The sequence below is a fragment of the Ostrinia nubilalis genome, chromosome 7 (assembly GCF_963855985.1).
Source record: "Ostrinia nubilalis chromosome 7, ilOstNubi1.1, whole genome shotgun sequence".
NCBI classification, from domain to species: domain Eukaryota; kingdom Metazoa; phylum Arthropoda; class Insecta; order Lepidoptera; family Crambidae; genus Ostrinia; species Ostrinia nubilalis.
The window spans coordinates 9,146,395-9,162,330 of record NC_087094.1 but is presented as its reverse complement, the minus strand read 5'-3'; the positions used below and the strand labels follow the sequence as shown (position 1 = coordinate 9,162,330).

Sequence of the window (15,936 nt, the reverse complement as noted above, 5' to 3'; positions counted from 1 at the left end):
ATATTCGCACGCTCTGTAGTCAGGAATGGACGAGCTGTGATAATAAGAAATTGAATGTTTACAGATGGACAAACCCTGGACTAAGCGCACGAGGCCGTGCGATAGTCAGGCTGGCCGTGTCGGCGCCGGACACAGATGCTGCAATTATTATTGATGATTAATAGTACCAATCTTAATATTATGTTATCTGTATAAATCTGTAGAGCGGAAGGTTTGTGATTCCTAAACGTAACACCCGACTGATGCGCAGAAAAAGATAACTGTCAATCAGTTGTGTCATGTCAAGTGTGAGTAAGCGGCTACGAGGTTATCCTGTGAGGTTATCTTTGAAAGCGTGTTGAGTTTGGTGGAACGTTAAATTGTAGGAAAAGTGATTGTCAACCATCCAAGATATTATCTCCTTGCCCGTTAACCCACGCCTATGGAGATTCCACCCCTAGAGTTCCTTCTGATAGAGACCCAGTGCCTTTATATTAATTACACTTGAGTTGCACCAACTTACTTTGATCGTAACTATGACAATAACCGGTGTTTTTTGTATGGAGTTTGACGGATTTGTAACGTTTGTTAAAGTTATAATAAGATGGTGCAAATCAGCCTTAGGGCTGATTTTTCAATCGTTAAATATCTTTTATCTGAAGAATAAACTTGTCATTTTTACATATTTCCCATATACAAACTGTGAATGTGCCAAACTTATTCTTCAGTTAAAAGTTATCCGACGATTGACAAATCTGCCCTTAAGCTGTGTTTCAATTAGGAGAACTATCAGTGGTCGACTGCCCGCTAGTTGTCAAGGTCGAGTTAACGACGAAATGTATGTATGCAACCGCACGCGTCATTCGCTACGTATCAACGGCTCACTCAAAGAACGAAACTTAAAACTTGGTTCATTTTCAATCAATTTTCAAATTATAGAGGCTTTTGATAGATTGTATTTCAATACCATCTGTCTTTATACACCAATTATATAAACATTCTTATTCTTTACATCATTTTAATCTTCTTCATCGAATTTCATCACGTTCATAGTCGTCATAAATAAATAAATTGCTACTTCTGAATTACACGGAGGGTTGCGAACAGAGCAAACGAAGCGTATTATATTTACTTAGTAGGACAATAAATAAATGTCAGGCACGACCTGGTAATTGTGTTATTGTCATGTACGAGGAATATTAAGTATACAGATACGGGGTGTCTAAACGAAGACACTTTCGACACGAATAATAGGTACAACTGATCAAACTTACTTTAGCGTAGCGCCCCCCACACTGTCTCTTCTAGAAGGCATCAGAAGAGCATTCGCTTGTTCCGCAGAGGTGTTGGTCAGGCTGTTCAGAGCCTGTCGAAAATAGGAGAAAATATTTGTCAAAAACCATAACTAAAATATTTCTAAATAACTGGATAAAGCTCATTTGTAGCGTAGTTAGATCATTATTCTGGCTGCATTGCTAAAAACTTGATTAAAAGTTCAAAACTTAGTGAAAATAATTAATTCATTAAAATAAATAAATGAATAAATCGTGAAGCGCTTAATATAATAAATATATTATTACCTGCATAATATTTAATTTACCCTCCACTAAACTATTTATTGTAATATTTATATATTTGCATTTAAGTTGTATATACAAATAACTACGGTATATTTAGTAAAGTAAGAACCAACAAAATGCACTACATTTCCAAACACGAGTACAATAACTCCAAGCATTACCACTCTCCACCTCAACAGAAGCGTCAATAAATAAATCAGCACCACAACACAAGTCATCCGACATGCTGCACTCAGCGATAATAATATTGTGACTGAAATCGTGTTATTATAGTTTCATATAATCATGAGATGGTACCAGTATGTATGAGAAATGTCAAGTGTACCTAAGTAATGTTAACACTTATTTCAGTCAGGGTATATCCCCATACTCGCCTTTCTAATAACCTTTTGCGAGTCAAAAATTATAACGCAAATTTTAAAACCATTAAAAATATTTGAATAACATTATTTAGAAGGGCGAGTATGTGAAATTATATACATAAATATCATTATAACTGGAGCGAGTAGGTAACAAGTATGAGTGAATAAAAGTCAAAGTGTGCATTGTAAAAATAGAGTAGTAATATTTACACCAGTTCCGGCACTTCCCATGAGATGCACCGCCTAGTGACGACAGGAGAAAGTGAGGGAGTATGTTAGTGAGCTTATCAAGTCGGCTCTCGCGAGAGGCAACACTGGATAGAGGAGGGTTAAGATAAATAAATATAATATTTGTATTAATATTTATTTCGCAACCATTAAATTATACATGTTTATCTTAACCGTTAGACCATTATGTAAACTGACATGTATGACAAACACCTAAGAAAGTATTAGAGTATAGATCAAGAATGCATAGACACTGGACAGAGCAGCTTAGCGTAGCGACATCGAGAACAATGCGCCCACAAGTGCATATTAGAAAAAGATTATGTGATATTATGTTAAGAAAGTAGATATTATGTACGACATGGAGATAATGAAAGCAACAACAGAGTATATTAAAATCTTACCTGCTTGAGGTGGTTTTTCAATACGGAGCCTTCAGGCTCCGGTAGTGGCGGTAGTTCTTGGTCTTGGCCAGTGGGACATACGAGCTTTGTCGCGTCTAAGTCCACTAGCCATATATCATCAGGTAACCTTGAAAAAGACAATTGATTAAAATCTAAGATTGATTGGCAGAAACCATGAGCTGTTAAGAACCTACTTTGAAGTTTTTTAAGGTCCAGGGCTTATCAGATACAAAAATATAAGCATCATCATTAGGTCATTTAGTCTCCTCTGCGGGAGCGCGATCCACTAATTTATTATGGCAAATGGAGGATCCACTAATTTATTATGGCAAATGGAGGATTCGGCCTTCACTCGCCACGCGTTGCCGCGCTGGTTAGACAGGTTGGGGAGGCATTAAGTAAGTATTATTGTAGTAAAATTATTCTTAACTAGCTTTCCGCCCGCGGCTTCGCCCGCGTGGAATTTTGTCTGTCACAGAAAAACAATATCGCGCGCGTATTTACTCACCGTTTAGACTACGACAAACATTTTAAAACCAAAATCAGCTCAATCGGCCCAGCCGTTCTCGAGTTTTAAACAGACTAACGAACATCAATTCATTTTTATTTATATAGATTATAATTAAAAAGTACCTGAAGTATTTCTTATGTCGTCGTAGCCGGTATGCACATAGGTATTAAAATATACAAAGTTATAAGTGCCTAAAAAGTTATTATCCCACCTACCTGAAGTTCTTCTTATAAGTGAGGAACGTAGCCGGTATGCCAATCAGGAAGGGCGTCGGAGCCAGCAGCAGCTGCTCCGCACAGCTCATGCAGCTGGGCAGCAGCGGGATGGCGGGAAACATGTACTCCAGAGGATACAGCATAGCCACGAGTGCCATCACCGACATTGACAACGCGTTGTAGTCGCGCGATTGCACCACCACTTTGTTTTCGAGGATAATCAGCGTGAGGACCTTCAGGCAGGTGTCCACACCTGGTAGGATATAACAGTAATTGATACATCAAGAAAGAGTACTCGCGTCAGTCAATAAGGTGTCGGCATTGGACTGCCTATTCGAGATTCGACCTCAGGACTTTCGAAATGAAATAACTCCTAACAAAGCATAAATAATACAGACTATTAAACATAAAATCCACAAATTAGTAAAGATCCACAACTTTATAGCCTCGCTCAAATGATAAAAAATACGTTATAAACTTCGAATTGTTATAAAAATGTTAGTTGCTGTTGTGATAATTCATAAAAACTTTGTTATTAATTGACTGCTGTGTCAATTACAGCCTATTTTATTGCCACTTCGAACAAAATAAAAGCGTTGGCTATTATTGTCGTATTTCCAATACTCAATGTCGTTTACAACTATAGATTATTGGTAAAATAAACAAAGGATAAATAAAACCCTAATAGCATTTTGATAGCAAACGATCAAACAAATTAAACTTCAATCCATGGGCTTTCATTTTGATAGCATTTTGATCGAATGGCGAACACAATAATTGCTTTTCAATCTTTGAGGTTTAAAAGGCTCCTTTTAATTATGTAACACAAACAACACGAATAAAGCCCCGAGTTCGGACAGTATAAAATGAAAAGATAATATGAAATTAGGTTTACCTAACAGCTCCAAAGGTAAATGTAGTGGGAAATCGACCAGGGCGAACCGGGTGTGGTCAGGCAACGCGAACAGTAGAGGCGCGTGAGCCGTGGGCGATAGAACTTCAAGTTCTAAGCGGGTCTTGCCCGGTACGGGTACTGGAGCTGATAGCAGCCGAAGGATCCATGTCTCGATCTCCTTTACGTCATGTAGCACGATCGTCGGCGTATTGTCGTATGCTTGACCCGTCAATACTGACCAAACCGTATCCCTGTATAAAACAAAACAATAGTCAGTATCCACCATTTATGAAAAACTGAAATGATGGTACTTACATATTTTTAAGCTAACTTACCTAAATATTTGTCTGGACGCCCCGACTCGTCGAGGACTGGAAGACTCATTGCAGGCATCTATTAACTTCTTTAGGATAAATAGGCACTCTCGGAACGTTGAAAAGAATGGGTGATGAGAAAGTAAACATAATGAGGTTAAGGAATGATTCCGCACGCGCTGAAACAAAACAAAACGTGTGAGTACCATTCGGTGCGTAATTGGCACTTTTATAGAGGTTGGTGAGGGTTTTCAAGAGCTATAATGGATGTTTTATCGGCTATTAAAAGCTCATGTGATGTCTACGTTATTATGGTTCGAAATGTGTTAAACCGTTACCAGAGATATGAGGCTTTTTTCTAGCCGTCGTAAATTGATTTTATCTGTTTTTCTATTACTTCACATCATCAGATCATTTTGTCTCCACTCTAGGTATTTGGTCTTTTTCAATGTACCATAGGCAAATAGACCATTTGGCACTGCCTACGTTAGCCTCCGACTTAGTTACCTCTTATGACATTTAGGGGAAGAGTTGGGTGCTATTCTACTCTGCCGGAATCACATGTCTTACATTTTGGAATTTTGGATATTTAGCTTTTTAGATGCTTAGTATTTAAATCTTCTGGATAACTGTTTATCCTTGTATCTTATTGTGGACTTCACTTGGACATTTGAATCTTCTGGATAACTGTTTATACTTGTATCTTATTCTGTAATTATTATTGTACCTGACGTTTCCTAGTGGCGCGGGGGCTTGGCGAGTGGCTGCCGCCCGACTCGGAGTCAGGTGCAAGACGCGGCGCCAGCGCGGCGCTGCAATCGCGCTCCGAGTCGCTCGGCGCCACGTTGCTGCTCCTATAGTCACTGGAACACACGCTACATCTTAGGCTGCGAACTATCTAACAGCCTACCCATCTTGCCAGTTGAGACAGGTTTTGAAAATGATACAGCCTTGAGAAAAGCACTCAAGTCCAAATAAGTTATTATTCAATTCAAATTATGAAATGCTAAAGAATCTAAAGACGATTTTTAGTTTAGTTCTCATCAAGACTGTTACATAGGCTAGAACGATAGATAGGGTTGTCATAGTTGCCCGAAGGATGGGACCGGACTTCAAAGCATATTAACGCTCCATTGTCAAGAGGAAGATAATGAGAGAGCGAGACGTCTATCACGCTACAGTCCTCCCACTATCTCGGCTCTAAGACATTCAGTTTTGTCATTTTCCAGTGAGACTCAACAAAGTGCTCTATGTCTATGTCTATCTAAATGTTGTGGTCGGATAATGTCTGCAAAATACATAACATTGTGACGTAACAAATCGTAGAAACGGGACTATTCCCACCTCTCGTTTCCACCGCTGCAACTCTTGTGTACAGCCAGGATCTACTGCTTGACCGCTAATAAAAATCCAACCAGTGAAGGTCAAGTTTGTCTCAGAGGAAAGTTGAACTGTCTTTGGACCCGCAACCAAATTAATCAGATCAACTTAGGAGGAGCTCGAAGTTAACATAAGAGGAGTTCGAAGTTAACATAGGAGGAGTTCGAAGTTAACATAGGAAGTTCGAAGTTAACATAGGAGGAGGTCGAAGTTACAAATCGTAGTAAGTAAATGTTCACCTGGAGAAGGCGGAGTCGGAGCTCTTCTCCATGGACTTGCGCCACGACTCGCGCCGCAGCACGCTGCGCTCACGCGGGCCCGGCGCCGCCGCGCGCTCCATCGCGCGGTAGAAGTTCACGCAGATCCCGTACCGCGTCTTGCCTGGACGATACACAATGCATTCGAATTGCACGTTTTTCTCGTATTTTTAGTGACTATTATGGATCTTCAAACGCCAATCTTACATTGCGCAATTCTTTGACATTACTCGAATGTTGTAATGTAAGAAATATTCAAACACCTTTTATAAAAACTAGACGCTATCAAATTCAAAACCCTATACAATATTTATGTAATCGTCGTTCAAAATACCTAGTGTACAAAAAGCTTTCAAGCCGATCATATTACTGAAAATCGACACCACGTTGGGCGCCAAATTGTTGACCAAAGATTCGGCCAACTATTTGGCGCCCAACGTGGTGCTTCTGTGAGAGTATTTGTAATGTCCATGGTACTCAGGCATTGTCCCAGTAAAAGGCTGGCATCAATAGAAGCGAGTAAGTGGAAAAGTCTAAGCCTCACCCGAGTCTTTATCCGTGAGAGTAAAGACGAAGGAGGTGGTGTCCCGCGTGGCCAGGTGGCCCGGCATGCGGCGGGGGCCCTGCGACACGCAGCCCTCGGGCTGGCAGAAGTACACCATGTCGAGCGGCAGCGGGAAGTCATCGTGGTTGGTGAGTGGATACCGACGAAGGAGCTCGGGTGCCTAAGAGCATAATAATATGAGGTTTTTACAGTGAAAATGTCATGAAACATGTGTGAATATAATAATAATTGATAGACAAAAAACATAAAGATAAATAGTCAGTACCAGTACATTACTGAGTACCTACTGATGTTCTTAATTTAGGGCTACTTGTGAAATACGAATTCATGTATTTTATTGAATGTAACGTATTTTACAGCTATTAGGATGTAGTAAAGACTACATGTCTTTTATAAAGATAAAAGTTCACATTTCATTTTCATTGTTACCTTGTAAAGCCATCAAATGGATACTGACTTTAATAAGGATTATTTTTTCCAAATTGTATATTGGATAAAACTTTCAAGGTACCTTTATCTTAAATCCTAGTTCAATTAAATAGGATCAACATCCAGCCAATCCCTTTTATAAGTTTCTTAACTAAACAAAGTTCTCAGTTAAACAGTCTAGTAATTTGAAGGAAAGCTCCGAACAAAGCTTGACCCGGATTAAGAGCGTGATCCCAACTAACTCAAAGTATTAGTGTTTGATCCAAACTCCTACTTGTACAAGCTCAAATTAATGTGGATTTAAGGGTAAGTAAGTACATGAAGATCATTATTTTATACAATAACTACATACTTACTAGGATTTTCCTAAAAATAAGGTTGAAAAACCTTATCTTCATAGCGCTATATGAAAACGCGGCCGTCCGCTGGTTTAGGTAGTTTTGATCCAGCTTTTCGATTAAACTTACATAATGCAAGTTGTTTCTCTACGCAATCTAATAAATTAAGCTTCACAAAGTTACATATCATCATAAAATATGTTTTAAGCAGTAGAATATGTCTTTAAATATATATCTTATTAATCTTACCTGAACTGGAGCGAGTCCTTTCCCAGAAGTATAAGGGCGTGCACCAACTATAGTCAGATAGTCCACCAGCCGCGGGCATAAGTGTTGTTTCTGAATGTCCATATTTTTGATATGCTCGAATTTAAGGGCTCACACTCTTTACATGCGAGTATTCTTGAGCCCATTATATTTTATTAAAATATTGCTTGTCATAATTATCACTTCTTATTTATAATTTCTGAAACAAAAAATGCGCATCATTGGTTACACTTTGCTGTCAACAAGTGTTTATTGATTTAAGAGTGTATTATGAACATGCGAGCATAACGCGAGTACGGAACCCCTTGACCCTCGCGTGCCCTTGACCCATTTCAGAGAGCGGGCTGGGGCGGGCTGCGTTCCCTCTCACTGATATAAGTTGAAATGCCGTTATTTATATCTGCTATAAATTGTGTATAACAGACATTAACACTATTAAATACCATAATTAATGTATTGTTTATCAAATGTAGAGCCAATTAATTACTCTGTACATAAGTACTATAAAGTAGCCGTTGAATTACGAACTTAATTGACATAATTTTATTGCAACATAATTAATAAAGTTTGTTTTTAATATTTCAGCAAATAAGGCGGAGTGCTTTCAGTGTGTTATAATGAGCCCTTAATTTTAATTAATTGATTATTTATTAATCATGATGTTTTAAGTAACCTTTCCAAAGTCACCCAGAGGTGCATTAAAACTAAAATTAAGTATTACGAATATTTGAAGTGACATAAACATGACGTTAGTGTTATCTCATGACGTCATGCGAGTGGGTGGTAGTAATCAGCGAACAAAAAGCTTTGGCCTAATTGACGTACAAGTTTATAACAAATCATGGAATCACAGCCGTCGAACTGGGTGGGCGGCGGATAATATTTAGGAATAACGTAGGCATGATTTGAAGGACACAAAAGACATAAATAAGTAAATTAGAGCAGAACGGGGATGATTTTGTAACACCAAGTTTCTAAAACATTAAAACAATTTAAAAAAATAAGTTGAAGGTACTGAAACTCGATAACCAACAAAAAACTAAATATCATTTTGTAATTAAGTGCTAAACACACAGCTAACATTGAAATATTTGTTCTGTATGGAAGCACTAAACAAATAAGTCCTGTAAGTTATTATTATAATCAGGTTAGGTTACTAAGTAACAATAGTGAAATCTAATAAATATTACATAACGTAGTTTCACTCCATAATAATTCAATTCCCGTCTAGATAGAGCAAATGGTTTGCCAACTAAATCAATCACTATTTATATAAGAAAAGCTCGAATAAACTATCACTGATTGGATGTCGTAACGATACTAACAACGACGCAGTACAAACTAACTAAGGACAACAACGGGCTAACGAACTTCATAACCAATCGATAGACTCACTATGCTAGGCTTAAGCCTACAGCGCTCTATCGGAAAATACTGGAGTGTACAAGCCAATTATTTTCCTGTCAGCTAGGACTATTTTTGTACAAATAATAAATGTAAAAGTAACTATCTGCTTGTTAAGCTTTCACAACTGAACCAGGGAACTTAAAATGTTGAGAAGAACGTGATGAAAGTACTTATTAAGAATAAGTAATAAGAGTTTTAGGTCTGTTTTAGCACGAAACGCACGATGAAGTAAATAAAACTATTTAACTAATTTAAAGGCATAATGGCTAATTACCACTCAACGAATTAGTTTCAAGAAATCAAGAATAAGTTTGGAAATTCAAAGTTTAAATGAAACATTTGGTAGTAGGTACCTCATATAATTCTGCTTACTACCTATAGGTATTTCAGATACGAATATGAGATTTGAGATTAAGAAATGGTTAGGGTTAGGACACAATGCTGGGCCGGGTCAAAAGGGATTTTCAATAGAGCGGGAATAAAAAAGGTTTTTTTGCCTATCTGGAAAAATTATTCCAAATATTTTCCTAAAAGCTGGGAACATGAAATTGCAATGGTATGTTACCTAATGGGTTCCTATTCAAAAGAAATAAAGAAGAACTCAATAGCAAATAATATTCAATTTTGTATTTCTCTGCTAAAATAACTCTATGCGTTTTCCTCTAAAGTGGACCGAAGAATCATCGAAATGAACCTATAGGATAGATTCATCTTAGTGCCAATTTTGTTTTTCGTAAGTAATTTTCTGTATAACCTTTCGATATTTAATAACCAACAATAAGTATGTAACATTCTCGCTACATGCGATATAACCACTTAGGCCCGTAATGACCGTTTCGAATGGCCCCTATAGCGCCGTAAATTGACAAAGCCTAACGAAGTAGGTAGGCACCTAGTTGTGAGATGGTCCGCCGACGTTTAAAATAATGGCCTCTAGGGTAGGGCCACCGGGGCGTATCCCTCTTACAGTGAACATAAATTACGCGTTAACGTTATTACGCGGTAAACTTTGTACGTCAGGAAAACATTAGGAAAGAGCTGCCTTTATAACACCTATTAAAGTGGGAAAAGAGACATGTTACGGGCAATATACTACAATGTAAGGAGCAGTTTGACATTCTTTTTAATTTTAGCGCAAAGTAGCTTTTTCTTTACCAATCACTTTTCTAAGAATCCGCCCACAACTTTCTTATTTTGTTGTGTAATGTTTGGCATATTATTAGTTTCTTCTGCGGATTATGCGAATATGATCGAGTCGGTATTTTACATAATCCATGTGTCCACAGTTCGTCCGCAAAAAGTTTGGATTTCATAATCATTAATTTAGTAATTGAAGTCTAGAACGCTTTTATTGAATAAGTAATAATTATTTACTGTAGAGCTATATGTATTGGTAAGTTCAAGGTATTTCAGTTACAGTCATTTCAAATCGGTACATGCAAATATGAAGAACTTAAAAACTTTAACTTGAATTAATAATACTGAAAACTGTAATTTTAAGTAATAGCACTATCAAGAGCAAAGTAGCGCTTTTAAAAATACTTCGCGATAAAAATACAAGGATGACAAGTGCAGATATGTAAATTGCGTTCCATTTAACTAATCGCACCAGCATGGCGGCGGTGGGACCCATAGCATTGAGATAACGGGAGATAAGCTGCAGTAGTCGTGTAATGCGAAAATTGAACCCTTTGTAAAAGGCTATTGAATATACCTACTTAGTATTTTAATAAATATAATTATGAATTAGTCCACATACGTAGTTACTTGGTACGTATGACATTATTACATTATTTTCAGGATCTATTTAGTATCAAGGCTTGACTTTATCACCAACGTCTTCAATAACAAGCTGTCTATCCGATAATCCGAGAGCCAGCTTGTCAGACGGCTTTGCGCTCCATATACGAGAGCTTTGGCGGCACATAAATTCTGATAACTTATTGCCCCCAGAAAATGTTACATAAACAAAATGTAGATGTCAATTCGATAAATCCGCATAAACCTAACATTGTTTTGCACGTAACATATTTTCCAAAAGGTCCACGACTCTATTGTTCTTCTTTTCCCAGTCCATGTAATTAGAAAAATTTTCATAATATGAATGGTTCACGAGACTTGTCCACAGTACTCAGCAAAAACGATACAATACAAGAGCAATTTTGTAATTATTTTTAAAATATTTTAATGGACCCTCTGGGATAGAAAATTCTTTTGTGGACCCGTTGGGAATCAAAGTACGAACTTACATATTTTGAAAACAATAGTACTGTGGACCTTTGGGAATAACCTAACTTCGAAGCGATCACGATCTGGGATCGAAACGGAAAATAGATTTCAAGAACTTTTAGCTCAAGATGTTTTTCCAATCATGAAACGATTACCGTATCTTATATTTGAAATATAATTTATTTGTTTATTAAAGTATCATAAAATACTTAAAACGTATTCGTTCTTTTATACAATAACAATACTCCCAAAAAATCGTTACAATATTCCGAATACGCGTGCGTGATTTTACAGTGTGTAGATGTTTAGGTAATACAAATGGTGATAGATGTAACCTGTTGTACAGGACGATTAGTATAAGTATTGCAACACCTTACATAGTTGGGAATAATGAAAACTTATTAGTAATAACAATGTGATACTTATTATTTCATTGATACTTTATAATCGAAATTTACACCGTTACGAGAGTTGAAATTTTAAAACAGCAGAGTTTTCTGTTTCTCCTTTCCATATGAAATATTCAAACATAAAATGTTCAAATATTAGATAAATATAAAGTACCGAAATGAGTACGCAGGCACCTAGAAACCTAGTGCATAAGGTACATAACAACCTTTCAATATACATAGTTTATTCACGATAAAAAATACAGGTATGTCATAGTTATAAATTGCTACAAATACTTCTATTTCAATGTTATTTTCCCCCTTCCCTAGCTGTGAATGGCATGTCTATTGTGAGTATCTTCAGGTATGATTGTTTTATTTTAGTTGATTACGTCATAAAAACGTCAACGTGACGCACTTGAATCACTTTCCTTTACTATGTTAATGAATATCGAGGGCGAGAAAACTAGAAAAATGCCGTTCACTAGAGCAGTGTTAGGGTTTAAGTAATGTAAAAAACATCGCTTACCTTAAATTTAAATGGGGCTTCCCGCTGGTTTCTACATCGTTCGCCCGCGACACGTCACTTTGGGATGTAGCGAGAGTAGAGATTTAGCAGGAGATGCGAGCGGGTAGTGCATATCGCGGTATGGAGGCTCGGGTACTGGCATGCGCGCCGCCCACGCTCGATAACCCGCGCCGCCGCACTGCCGCCGGCCGCCCAACGGTGCCGAACCCGCGCCGCGCACACAATTAATACGAAACCTTTCAACATGCCTGGAATTCAACATAGGTTATTCAATATTTACTCGGTTTGTAAGTAAATTGGTTTTTAAAGGTCAATTACTTACCAATTTGCACACAACTAAATTGATGATTGTATAACTTTCTTTATTTGTAAGAGTCGAGCAAGGAATGTCGATAGCACGAAGGGTTTACATTTACAATCTTAAAGTTCCATAATCCACTTGAAACTTTAACCGAAGTCCATGTGTATGTCCTCTCAATGAACATAGTAAACATTGCCGAGCGTGCCTAATCCAGGGTTTTCGGAACAGACTATTAGTTTGAAATATTTTATGTTTATGCAGCAGATATATCTAACTTTATAGAGAATAATATTCTATAATTTAATATAATCAAATCACACTAATTAATACGTTATAACAAAATATATTTGATGTCTTATCGTAAGGATTTTCCGATTTGAACTCTTGGACACGCGTAGCGTAAAATCGTAACGTCCGACATCAAAGAGGCAATTTTAGAAAATCAATGACTTAAATTCAGGAGCTTTGTTAAATTATGAGTGTACTCGTATTTATCAAACCTTTTCAAAACGACGACACACCTATTTATTATTATCACTCAAGCAAGTTTATAATAACATACTTTATATGAAGTGAAGTATTTTATTACATATTAATATTACAGAATTTACTGTTGGCACTGGTGGGCCAGATACAAGATGTTTACAACGAATGTAAACGACTGACTTACAAGATGTTAAAGTAACCATACACCATTTAGCCTTATCAGACCATACGGGACAATCTTTATTATTCTCTGTTCCCAAACTACAAACTAACGTTAAAACCACAAAAAAATGGTCTGAAAATTGCCGAGACCTATGTCAAGAAAACATAGTAAAGTTCTGTAAATGCATATCGTCCCTATCGTTTAATGAAGTTTACGAAGAACATGACTGTAACGAATCATTTGATATTTTTCACGACCTATTAAAACTATTTTATAATCTCTGTTTTCCATTAATACAAGTGAAAATCGGGAAAAAAATAATTAAAAATAAATGGATTACTAAAGGACTAAGAAAATGTTGTATAAAAAAGAGGTCACTATACTTTAGATATCAAAACGATGCTATTAATAAAAAACATAATAAAGAAAAATACATGACTTATACAAAAATTTTGAAAAAATGCATCCATAAATCACAACAAATCAATAATAACCGATATATCGTAGAGTCGAAAAATAAATGTAGTGCTGCGTGGAATGTTATTAAGAACAATGTTAATTTAACTAATAATAAAAGCGACATAAATACAATTAAAAAAGAAGGCAACATTTATATCAAACCTAATGACATTTGTGAGTTATTTAATGACCATTTTATTAATTTGACAACTGAAAGTAATAATAATCCTAACATTGACAATAATACAAACGATATTAATAGTATGACTAATAGCATGTTTATAGAGCCAATTATCGAATCTGAAGTAATAAAAATTATCAACACTCTAAAAAACACTACCTCCGCGGGTTACGATGAAATATCCACAAAAATTATTAAAATTATCTCAATCTTTATAGCCTCACCATTAACTGATATAATAAATAAGTCATTTGAACAAGGTATTTTTCCTAGGCGACTTAAAATATCAGTGGTCAAACCTATTTTTAAAAAAGGTGACCCTACTGATATGGGAAATTATAGACCGATCACTTTAATACCAATATTATCCAAAGTATTTGAGAAGGCTATGCTTACGAGAATGGAGACCTTTCTAACCAAAAACAATATTCTAGCACCGAACCAGTTTGGGTTTAGAAGGGGCAGGTCTACCATTCAAGCGTGCTTTTCTTTAGTAAGCGAAATCACTGAAGCCTTGAATAGAAAACAAATAGTAATGGGTCTGTTTCTGGATATGAGCAAAGCCTTTGACTTTGTTTGCCACTCCCAGCTACTCCATAAACTTCAAAAGTATGGCATAAGAGGCAAAGCACATGAATGGTTGGAGAGTTACTTGTTCGAGCGTTCCCAATTGACCGAAATCAGCAAAGTATCGGGCAATAAAAACGTTATTTCTCAATCGTCCACAAAAATCAATTGCTCTGGCGTGCCCCAGGGCAGTATTCTTGGACCTCTACTTTTTATTTTATACATTAATGATCTGCCCAATGCATTGAAACATGAATGTATAATATTCGCGGATGACACTACGTTAATAATAAAATCTAAAGACAAAAATGCCTTAGAAAACTCATGTAAGGACGAATTAAGAAGAGTTGTAGAGTGGCTTGAACAAAATAAATTAAGGATAAATCTTCAAAAAACAAACGCTATACACTTTAGAGCATATCACCAGGCAGATGCACCTTTGAGTATCAATTACAACAACACACCTATACAACAGGTCAACTCTGCAACATTCCTAGGCATAACCATAGATAAACACTTGAATTGGAAAGAACACGTTGATAAATTATGCGCAAAACTTGACAAATTCGTATTCGCCCTGCGTCGCTTAAGATTAGTGGCCTCTCGAGACACTGCTTTATCGGCATATCACGGTTATGTGTCTTCAGTATTACGATACGGACTAATCATATGGGGACACTCTGTAGATGTACAACGAGCGTTTATGGTACAAAAAAAGTGCATTAGAGCCTTATGCGGTGCTGATTACTTAGATCACTGCAAACCATTATTTAAAACCCTTAAAATCCTGCCGTTACCCTGCCAATACATATTGGATCTCTGCATGTTTGTAAAAAAACATCCACATTTCTTTCCTTTACATGACACGGTGCTTGGAAAATGTAATAGCAGAGACAAGAGTAAACTATATGTTCCTGTGCAAAGACTGCAAATATTCTCTAACAATGTGTATTGTATCGCAATTAAAATATACTCTAAGCTTCCCTCTAAAGTAAGAGAATTGACATTAAACAGATTTACATGCACGTTATATAAATGGTTAATGCAAGAGTGCTTTTACTCAATTAGAGAATATCTTGACATAAAAATAAAAGAATCAATGTTTGACTGCTAACTGACGACTCAAGAGGGATATGTGACATTGTTGTATAGTAATTAAGAATGCGTAATAATAATGATTAATATAAGTATGTAGACATCGATTGTAATTACCTATGATTTATAATATTTCTACGCCAACAAAATACGGCAGAATATGTAGAACTTTGTCATTTTAAGAACTGTTGTAACCATATTCTTTGAAATAAACTATTCTATTCTATTCTATTCTATAAATTATTCTCTATTTTCTGCGTAAGCCTTAATACACTAGGGATGGCGGAAAATAACTGTATCTACGTGACCTTATGAAGAATTTATTATATTACAGCTTCAAACGGCGAAATTTGGTCGGTACGCTTTGAGCTACGTGACGTAATCAAGGGTAAAGAGAAAAAATATA

The 15,936-nt window shown here is 36.5% G+C and overlaps 1 protein-coding gene across 1 annotated transcript in view; it reads right to left on the bottom strand.

The window, feature by feature from the left end:
* LOC135073486 (MAP kinase-activating death domain protein) overlaps nucleotides 1-12,432 on the bottom strand; it is a 35,783-nt gene extending 23,351 nt beyond the window's left edge. Inside the window, exons 1-11 of the mRNA XM_063967671.1 lie at nucleotides 12,279-12,432; nucleotides 7,707-7,923; nucleotides 6,670-6,850; nucleotides 6,108-6,249; nucleotides 5,216-5,351; nucleotides 4,510-4,667; nucleotides 4,175-4,425; nucleotides 3,280-3,532; nucleotides 2,554-2,680; nucleotides 2,132-2,164; nucleotides 1,254-1,345 (exon numbers count right to left, since the gene is read on the bottom strand). Of these exons, the coding sequence (XP_063823741.1) occupies nucleotides 1,254-1,345; nucleotides 2,132-2,164; nucleotides 2,554-2,680; nucleotides 3,280-3,532; nucleotides 4,175-4,425; nucleotides 4,510-4,667; nucleotides 5,216-5,351; nucleotides 6,108-6,249; nucleotides 6,670-6,850; nucleotides 7,707-7,808 (1,475 nt within the window). The 5' untranslated portion in view covers nucleotides 7,809-7,923; nucleotides 12,279-12,432. The remainder of the gene's footprint in view (nucleotides 1-1,253; nucleotides 1,346-2,131; nucleotides 2,165-2,553; nucleotides 2,681-3,279; nucleotides 3,533-4,174; nucleotides 4,426-4,509; nucleotides 4,668-5,215; nucleotides 5,352-6,107; nucleotides 6,250-6,669; nucleotides 6,851-7,706; nucleotides 7,924-12,278) is intronic.
* Between the last annotated feature and the right edge of the window lie 3,504 nt (nucleotides 12,433-15,936).